The following is a 10,273-nucleotide window of genomic DNA, read 5'->3' on the forward strand; positions in this document are numbered from 1 at the left end:
AAAAATCACATTAATTTATTGTAACAAAATTAAAAATTAAATTTAAAAATTAAAAACAAAAATCTAACAAAATAAAGTTGCAAACCAGCAAATATGCATTTTCAAAATACCTTAATAGAGTGTTTTTGAAAAGAAGGTTTTTATTTATGGCAACAAAAAAATACAGTCCTAAGTAACTATTAACCAAAACATCTTTTTTTTTCACCACTATAAACCCAGAATAGGAACAAAAAAATTCTGGAATAAAAAGAAAATTAAGAGAGTCCCGAGTAATTAAATCAAAACATAATTTTCTCACCGCTATAAACCCAGAAAAAAAATGTATTAGTGGGAAAAAAGTACTAAGTAATTAACAATCAAAACATCTATTTTCACCACTATAAGCCCAGAAAAAAAAAATATTTCTGGAAACAAAAACAAAAAATGTGCTGCCAATCTAATTTTCTACTTAATTCACTTTTTAAAAAAAAAATGTAAAAAAAATTTAACAAAATTAAAAAAAGGAAAGGATTGCCTTCTTCTGAAAACTTTTCACAACTACACATCTCAATCCATAGTATAAAAAAACTTTTTGGCAGGCTGAAACGTCTCTGCCTTTCGCCACCGGGGCCACAAGAGCACGCTTGTGTCCATATTAAACAAAGCCTTTTTGGAAAACATGAGGTTTTTTTTGTAGCCAGAGGTGAGATCTGGATGGGAGCGGAATTCCACGTTTTCTGCTAGACAGGTTTTAAATAGCTGGCAGGACCGTTTCCCCCTCTGCCTCCAGCAGTGCCCGATCTCCTGTTACAAAACTGCAACCAATAGTCTGGTGCATTCAGAGTGCACAGACCAGACTCAGCAAAGTCCTGACCCGAAATCAAAACAAATGACTCTTTTCTACCGCCGGCAAAGTAACGTCACGCCAAAAGATTGTGTAACTGTAACCAAAGAAAAAAAGAAATGCTCAAAAAAGAAAAAAGTTGCAAAGTAAAAAAAAAAGTAAATAGGTGGCAGGACAGTGAAGACGCCGTCGGCAGTTGAAGAGTTAAGTCTTCAAGGCTGAGCTGAAAGATCAGAGGCAGCAAGGGAACAACCATATAAAGCTATTAATAAATGACTTCCAGAGCACCATTACTACACAGGATAACAGTACTGTACATGCAAACTTCTCCACCCCCCACCGCACTGCCTTCAGCTACAAGTATGGAGGAGAAGCTGCTTTGGCCCCGGAGAAATGGAGACTGGAGGAGCGCAGGTTACTTTGACTTACCGAAGAGACTTGTGAATCAAAAGGCTATTCACAATGACAAGACACGAGGCAGTGTCACCCCCACCGCCGCCCCTAACAGAGCCACGAAAAGTTTTTGCCAACTCAAGTTAAACTCCATTCGGTTTATTTTAGGTTGAAGCTGCAGATTTCGGTTACCGGTTTGCATCCAGTGAATGTTTAGTAGGACATAAGCCGATACTTGATATCAAGTTTTTACATTTAGGAGAACATTTGGTCCGGTCCCTTTAGCGCGGTACAGATGTGTTTTATCCAGTAGGTCTGGTATTAGTGACCAACCGGGGGACATGTTGGGGCTCACGGATGTAAACACAGACTTATGGGCGTGCAGCGTAAAATACCCCAGGAGCCTCAGCCGCTGCGTTTCTGTGCCAGTAGGAAAGTATTGGCAGAATGCGCTGTGCACAGGTTTATGCGCACATGTGTATGTCTGGTGGCCCTCTAGGAACTTCCTGTTCGAGAGCATGCACTTTACAAGTACATTTGATCTGAGATGATCTGAGCTGAATATAGTGCGCATGTATCACTCAAGGATGTCTTCTTGCATCCCTTGTCTATGCATTGTTAACATTGTGCGCATGTTAACTCTAAGGACATTTCCTCGCATCCCCAGTCTCCCCACTGCTGAGATCATAGTGCCCATGTATGCCCTAGAGACACCTCCTCGCATCCCCAGTCTCTCCACTGCTGAGAATATAGTGTGCATGAGTGCCATAAGGACACCTCATCACACCCCCAGTCTCCCACAGCTGAGAACACAGTGCACATGCGTGCACTAAGGATGTCTCCTTGCATTCACAGTCTCCCCGCTGCTGAGAATATAGCGTGCATGCATGCCCTAAGGATGTCTACTCACATCCCCAGTATCCACACTGCTGAGAACACAGTGCGCATGTGTGCCCTAAAGACATCTCCTCACATGCCCAGTATCTCCACTGCTGAGAGCACAGTGCACATGCGTGCACAAAGGACATTTAATCACGACCCCGGGTATCCCACAGCCCGAGCCTGCCCCATGATGCCTGGCGGGCGCGGCACGCATTAATGAAGTGCCAGCTGGGAGTGAGCGCGTCAGGGTGGCTCCTGGGAGACCCTGCAAGGCAACAGAGCCGCCCAATAAGCAAACAATAAAAAAAGTATGCGTTTATGTTTTCTTATTTAATGCCATGCATGGCGCATTGTGATGCGTTACAGAGTGTCGGAATGTGCTGCAAAAAAAGCCTTTTTCTTTTCAGCGCACACCCAACGCAGCCATTGCAGTGAATGGAAGCAATAGGACACAAGGCCTCACCTATGCATTAGGACTACATTGGGCAACGCTACCCATAGGGAATGGCGTGAAGGGGCCCTTAATGGGACGGGCGACAGTTGCGCCAACATTCTTCTACATAGAACTTGTCAGTCGGTGAAAGAATGCAGGGAGAAGGTTGTGAAGAAACAAGGACAGCCAAAACGATACATCCCCTTACCGTGCAGGGGACCGGAGCTCACAAGGTGTCAGAAGTAAAGTAAATATTGGTCAGGGCCAGAGGAGCACATCCCATGGCAATGGCAGACCAATGGGCCTGCAGTGCCTGGTGTAGAACTGATGCTGCAAGCCACATTTGGGGGAGACTCGATCTGTCCAGTCCTCAAAGTGCACCCAGCACCCCCTTTTTAAAAGGCTTTACTGCAGCGTTCCACAAATCTCATCACCTCCCACCAGAGTTGGGGGTTTAACAAGCCACAAAGTCACCAGGATTCCTATAATCTCAATGTAAAAGGGAGGTGTGGAAATGTTCTCAAGGTGACCCCCAAACATCCAACAATGTTCTCGGGGTGACCCCCAAACATACAACAAGAGTGTCGATGAGCAAACTACTGATACACCGTCATCCACCCCGTCCCCCCCAAACATGTCCCCTCCCCACATATGCTGCAGGGGCAATGGCCCAGAATGTCATCAGGACTTGCTCAAGAACTGAATACACCCTGAAAGTCAGGGGACCCCAAAATATCTGTCTGATTAGCTGAGTCTACAATAACCCCCAGAATGCCTTACAATGGGGAAACAGAAGCTACTGCATTCATGACAGCACCCCTAAAACCCTCCCTCACCAGTGCACCCCAAAAAAGGGGTCTCCACAATGTCACCTGGACATCTAATCTTTGAAAGCCAAGTTCAACGAGCTTATAACATACATGAATGTTTACACCCCCCCCCCTTCTCAATATGCTGCTCAGGGCCCAATCCCGGCTGTAAAGTCAGTAGATGGGTATGCAATGGATGCAAAGCAGTCAGGTGACCAGTGTGCACCCCTTCCCCCACCAGTCAGGTGACATGTGCACCCCATCTTTCCTGCTTCAACAATTGTCAGGTGACCAAGCTGTATCCCCCCATCATAGTCAGGTGACTAGTGTGCGTCCCATCCCTTCCCCCCAGTCAGGTGACCTCTGCGCATCCTATACCAATAGTTGACCAGAGAACACCCCTATAGTCCCTATAGTCAGGTAACTAAAACACCCCCATGAAGAAGGAGTCGGGAAGTTTCCTCATCCTCATGGGTAATGTCTGGGGCAAGTTGGCGGTTTTGGGGTTCATGACTGCATTGAAGAGCGCCTCCAAGTCCGTCTCCGAGTCCCCCCGCACATGTATTATCTGGTGGCCGGCCGGGGGCGGCTGGGGGGCCGAGGAGTTCTGCTGCTGGCCTCCGCTCTCCATCATGAAAAGGCAATCCGCTGTCGGGTGAGAAGAGCCGATCACACTCCGGTCATGTCACTGTCACCATCCAGAGGATGACTTCCCTCCAGGGGCCCGGCCGCCGCTCTCCTGTCCCGGGGCCCCGACCGATCCGATCTCCGCAACTGGCAGAACAACAAGAAAACTTTCCTCACATCCCGCTGGGAGCGCAAAACTTTTCCCTGCACACGTGACCCGCCGCAGGCCACGCCTACCAGCTGGATGAGCGGCGGAGGGGCGTGGTCTTCCGATCAAGCCGCGCCCCTTTAGTGTGCAGCGAGCGGAGTTGGGGGGGAGGGAGACCACCCGGGTCACCGTGATTGTTACCTCCGGGGACACCGTGTGTATGGGGACACCACGGGGTCACTGAGCAACCAAAGTCAGCTACGGAGACACCACCGGGGTCACTGAATGGCCCGTGGTTGTTACCTCTGCGGACACTGAGGGGAATTTATCAAAACTGGAGCATTTTCAAAGCTTAACTGCACAAACTGAAGAGAGAAGCTGATTGGTTGCACTGGGCAACTACTCCAGATTTTGTCTGCTTAAATTTTGATAAATTCCCCCCAGTGTGTGTATGGGGACACCACAGCATTAACTGAGCGGCCCGTGGTTGTCACCTCCAGGAGCACTGTGTGTATGGGGACACCACCAGGGTCACGGAGCGGCCCAGGGTTGTCACATCCAGGAGCACTGTGTGTATGGGGACACCACCGCAGTAACTGAGCGGCCCGTGGTTGTCACCTCTAGGAGCACTGTGTGTATGGGGACACCACCAAGGTCACGGAGCGGCCCAGGGTTGTCACATCCAGGAGCACTGTGTGTATGGGGACACCACCGCAGTAACTGAGCGGCCCGTGGTTGTCACGTCCAGGAGCACTGTGTGTATGGGGACACCACCGGGGTCACTGAGCGGCCCATGGTTGTCACCTCCAGGAGCACTGTGTGTATGGGGTCACTGAGCGGCCCATGGTTGTTACCTCCAGGAGCTCTGTGTTGATGGGGACTCCACCGGGGTCACTGAGCGGCCCATGGTTGTCACCTCCAGGAGCACTGTGAGGGGAATTTGTCAGAACTGGAGTAGTTGTCCAGGGCAACCAATCAGCTTCTTTCTTTCATTTTCAAAGCATAACTGAAGAGAGAAGCTGATTGGTTGTCATGGGCAACTGCTCCAGATTCTGTCTGCTTCAGTTTTGATAAATTCCCCCGAGTATATATTATTCCAACCCCCATTAATGAATATATTTCAGCTTCAAAGCTGACGATCATCCTCATCTAACTGCAGGAGAGTGCAGCACTCACCACAGTGACAACACTGTAGTCACTTCACAGTATGGTGATCAGTGTTGTCACCCTGTTGAAGGAAGTGCCTGTCCCTGGCAGGATCACCAGGTTGCTGTATACATCTAGAAAAGGCAAGTTGCTTTGTAGGGCCCATTTACACAAACGTGGCAGTAATGCATGTGCTACCGCAACACACGTGACAGCATTGCAGTGTCCTTCACCTTGACCCAACGCAGCACAGCCGCCTTGTAGCACAGCAGAGGGTTGTCATGCAACACGTCTGATTCTCTTCCCGACGAGGTGTGTTGGCTGAGGACTCATTCAGAGACGTGTGATCCGGGGGGACAGTTTCCTGCATTCAGAGACGTGTGATCTAGGGGGACAGTTTCCTGCAATCAGAGACGTGTGATCCGGGGGGACAGTTAAACACTGTAGTCACTTCACAGTATGGTGATCAGTGTTGTCACCCTGTTGAAGGAAGTGCCTGTCCCTGGCAGGATCACCAGGTTGCTGTATACATCTAGAAAAGGCAAGTTGCTTTGTAGGGCCCATTTACACAAACGTGGCAGTAATGCATGTGCTACCGCAACACACGTGACAGCATTGCAGTGTCCTTCACCTTGACCCAACGCAGCACAGCCGCCTTGTAGCACAGCAGAGGGTTGTCATGCAACACGTCTGATTCTCTTCCCGCCGAGGTGTGTTGGCTGAGGACTCATTCAGAGACGTGTGATCCGGGGGGACAGTTTCCTGCAATCAGAGACGTGTGATCCGGGGGGACAGTTTGCTGCATTCACAGACGTGTGATCCGGGTGGACAGTTTCCTGCATTCAGAGACGTGTGATTCGGGGGGACAGTTTGCTGCATTCAGAGACGTGTGATCCGGGGGACAGTGTGCTGCAATCAGAGACGTGTGATCCAGGGGGACAGTTTCCTGCATTCAGAGACGTGTGATCCGAGGGGACAGTTTCCTGCATTCAGAGACATGTGATCCGGGGGGACAGTTTGCTGCAATCAGAGACGTGTGACCCGGGGGGACAGTTTGCTGCAATCAGAGACATGTGATCGGGGGGACAGTTTGCTGCATTCAGAGACGTGTGATCCGGGGGGACAGTTTGCTGCGCTCAGAGACGTGTGATCCGCATTTCCTGGCAGCAGAAACCCGGACACAAGATGTCAGGCAGACAGGGGGCAACCAAAATTAAGATAGGGACTGCTGGCCCCCCACTGAAAATAGTCTCGGCTGTGATATTTACATATGAATGAGTGGCGCTATTTACATATGAATAAGCCACGACTCCCAAAAAAATGTCCGCGCGTCGCTAGAGTGTTCGGGTTTCACTTGAAGAAAAGGTGGTAACAATCAGTTCAGTGTATATCCAGGCAGACCTTCATACTATACATCTGGTCATAAATACAAAGTATTGTGGACCTGTGGCCAGGTATTGGATTTCGAGTAGGTGCGCATTTACACCAAGGTGGTGCAATAACGTGCATTATGTTGCACGTTGTTGCATTATGGCAGCTTATTTATGTGAATGGCCTGCCAATGAACCACAACGGACCTATAAACGCACAGTCACCATTTTTCCCGATACAGCTCACCACAATGCATGTGTCACCTTTCGGTGTGGTCCATTGCAAAACATGTGCATCGGGGAGGTGCATCGCGATATCCTGAGCTTTGGGTCATGGGAGGATGGTAGTATATTTCCTCCTGTGACCCTTAAGAGAACTATGGGGAAAAACACTTACCACATAGTTCTCTTTAAAAGCTTATTTATTCCAGGTCATGAATATGTTAATTTTTGAATGTCCATAGGGTGCCTTGGAGAATGCTGCGGATGCTTGCTGCTGATCGTGCCTACCATTGGTTCGCAGCAAATCATGAACTTTTGGCTGAAAAGTTTACAGGTTCACCACCAGGAACAAGGAACAACCTACATTGGAAAGCCTTTGTCTCTGGACAGCTGAGTCACAAGAGTCAATACTATGAAGGAATAGATAGCCCCTCCCCCCTTCTATAAAAGCAGCCATATTGTCAGTGTGTGTTGAAGCTGTTAGAGCTGACAGTTCAGTGTAGGGAGAGATACTGTTGTCACAAGTTGAGATGTGGGCCCTTCTCTGCGGCTGCTTCTTCTGAAAGCAGAGTCTAAGGTCAGGTTCACACCTGCACCTGGCAGGAATGCGTGTCCTGTTTGTGCACATTTGTGTGCGTTTTCAAGCATTTGCCGTGCGTCTCCATTGATTTTAATGAGTTCATATTAGGGATGCACCAATATTCTTTCAAGACCGAGTACGACTACCTATACTTTTCCCTAAGTAATAGCCAATACCAATTACCGATACTTTCTTTTAGTGTCATGTGACATATATTCTAAACCAATACAGACTAATGATTTTAGGACAGTGGTGGAGGGCCAGGACACGGTGGCAGCTGCAGCCGCTGCGACCCTGGTAGTTCTACCACTGACTCCATGCTGTAGACTGACTACAAATCTGAGCAATACATTAATGTTATTATTACATAGTATTTATATAGCGCCAACAGTTTGCTCAGCGCTTTACAATATAAGGAAAACATTACAATACTATTCAAGATTGAGGGCTTACAATCTAAAAGGGAGGGGGAAGTGATACATGAGGAGGTAGCTGTGTGGGGATGAATTGTTTGAGAACGTGACAGTTCAGTGGTTAGGTTGAGGTGGGACATTATATAGCAATGCAGAATACCACCAGCGATTGAGGACTACAAATCCCAGCAATACATTATACAGCAATGCAGATTAATATGAAGCTACATCCTCTGTGTTCCTCACCAAGGCTGTGCATTCTCACCAGGGCTGTATGCAGCATCTCCCCAGGGCTGTATGCAGCATCTCCCCAGGGCTGTATGCAGCATCTCCCCAGGGCTGTATGCAGCATCTCCCCAGGGCTGTTTGCAGTCTCACCAGGGCCCCCAAAAGTAAAGTAAAAAAATGAAAAATATTTAATAAAAATAAAATATCAAAAATGAAAACGTTTATAAAAAATAAACAGTCATAAAATATTTTTAAAAACGTGAAAAGGTTAGAGAAAAAAAATATTGTTTTCGGCCTGACAATTTTTTTATTTTCGGTTTTAAAAATGTCATTTTGGTGCACCTCTAGTAGCTAGTAGTCTCCCAGAGACCCCCTCATGAGATTTTGGGCTTACCTGCTTGCTACCCTCACTCAGCAGATACTCACAAACGCAGAGACTGAATGATGACAGAGATGAAAAATAAAAACCCACACGTGCACTGTGTAGAGTAGATACATAAAATGGGAGATGATGAAATGTATACTGTAGATGACTGTGAAGGTGACAGGCTGAGTGTGCTGCTCTTGAACGCAGGTGGACACAAAAAGGAAGAAAGAACATAGCGCATTGAATGTGGGGATGGTGATGGACAGGTATAAAAGCAGGAAATGCGCTCACACGAATATATAATCAATAGAATATCCTCTGACAGGTCTGGAGGGACAGTTCACTAGTCTTCGGGAGTGACACAGGCAAGTATACGGCCCTTCTGATAGCACTCGGGGAACCAGTGTGTATATGTATATGTATTGTATATACTGTATATAGTAGCAGTAAAACTGGTAACAAGGACAAAGAAACAACCAGATACCTGATCGTGTGTAAAACCAAAGACAGTTTATTACTAAAATAAGTGATTGCACTCTCCGCAGTGTTATAGTGATGGAGCCTTAAGCTGGCCACACACTGTAATGTTTTCTTTTTTCAACCTGCAAGCTGAATGAAGAAAATATAACAGATTCCTCCATCAACGCTTAAAGTGACATTAAACACTCAGATTTTTTAACATAAACCAATACTGTAATGTGCGCCATACTGTAATCCATGGTTGTTTCCCTTCTCTTTGCTGCTCTTCCTTTTAAATCCTCATGTCTTCTCATGCTTGGGGAGAACTTCCCTTTGCAGCTGAGTGCCTCTTCCTGTAGTGCTGGCTCAGGTTGTGAACCTACACACAGACACCGTGTATCCATTCCAGAGACAAGGCAGTCTGCTGCAAAACAGAAGTTCTGCCCAGCATGAGAAGAGATACGGATTTAAAAGGAAGAGCAGCAAAGAGAAGGGAAACAACATTGGATTACAGTAAGGCGCACATTACAGTATTGTTTTATGTTATATGTTATATATGTTAAAAAATCTGAGGGTTTAATGTCACTTTAAGAGTATTGTTCAAGGAATCTCCCGCTGTCTCTATTGTATTCTGACAGCGGCCACAGGAAGCCAACGGTAGTCTAAGGCGCGACAGTCTCCTCTGGGTTGTAGGAGAGTGGTGTAGCTGTTTACTTCCGGATTGGTCTCAATGTTGGTCTTTATGGCGACGCATTTCGAGAAATCTCCTCTTTTTCAAACCAGGAGGGGAAGCCACCAACACAGAGGAGGGTGGGTTTCAGGTAACAAAGAATTGGAGAGTGAGAGAGGCATGCGGCACTGGTAGCTGGAAGGAGGGGATGAGGCTGCGGGTGCTGAGGAGGCACAGCGGGGGTGTAGAGGCTGGGGGTGTAGAGGTAGTGCAGTGGGGGTTCAGAATGTGAATGTAGAGGCTGTGGGTGCAGTGGAGGCTGCTGTGCAGACTGAGGCTTCAGGAGCAGTGTAAGCTGATGTCCCCCGGTGTGCTGGAGGCTTGCGGCTGCTGCATGGACTGAGGTTTGGCTGCGTGTGCTATGTAGACTTGGGTGTGGATGCAGCAGAGACTTGTGAAAAAAAGTATTTGTACACGGTTCAATACAAATCTTCATTTAATCAATGTATAAAACCAGACATAGCAGTCCAGCTAACAGGTTTCAGCCAAAAGAGGCCTTAAACATACCTTGGCTGAGACTTGACTGTGAGTGCAGCTGTGGCTGGGCTGCGAATGCAGCAGAGATTACACTGTGAGTACAGTGGATACATAACTGCGGATGTGTTGCAAACGCCAAGGCAGTAGGTAAGCATAGGCTTCAGTA

The 10,273-nt window shown here is 47.5% G+C and overlaps 1 protein-coding gene across 1 annotated transcript in view; it reads right to left on the reverse strand.

Annotated features, from left to right (window-relative positions):
* YAP1 (Yes associated protein 1) overlaps positions 1 to 3,978 on the reverse strand; it is a 78,542-nt gene extending 74,564 nt beyond the window's left edge. Inside the window, exon 1 of the mRNA XM_018556354.1 lies at positions 3,774 to 3,978. Coding sequence (XP_018411856.1) covers positions 3,774 to 3,974 — 201 coding nt within the window. The 5' untranslated portion in view covers positions 3,975 to 3,978. The remainder of the gene's footprint in view (positions 1 to 3,773) is intronic.
* Positions 3,979 to 10,273: the final 6,295 nt, after the last annotated feature.

This window comes from Nanorana parkeri, unplaced genomic scaffold (assembly GCF_000935625.1).
Source record: "Nanorana parkeri isolate BGI_ZX_2015 unplaced genomic scaffold, ASM93562v1 scaffold235, whole genome shotgun sequence".
Classification (NCBI taxonomy): Eukaryota; Metazoa; Chordata; class Amphibia; order Anura; family Dicroglossidae; genus Nanorana; species Nanorana parkeri.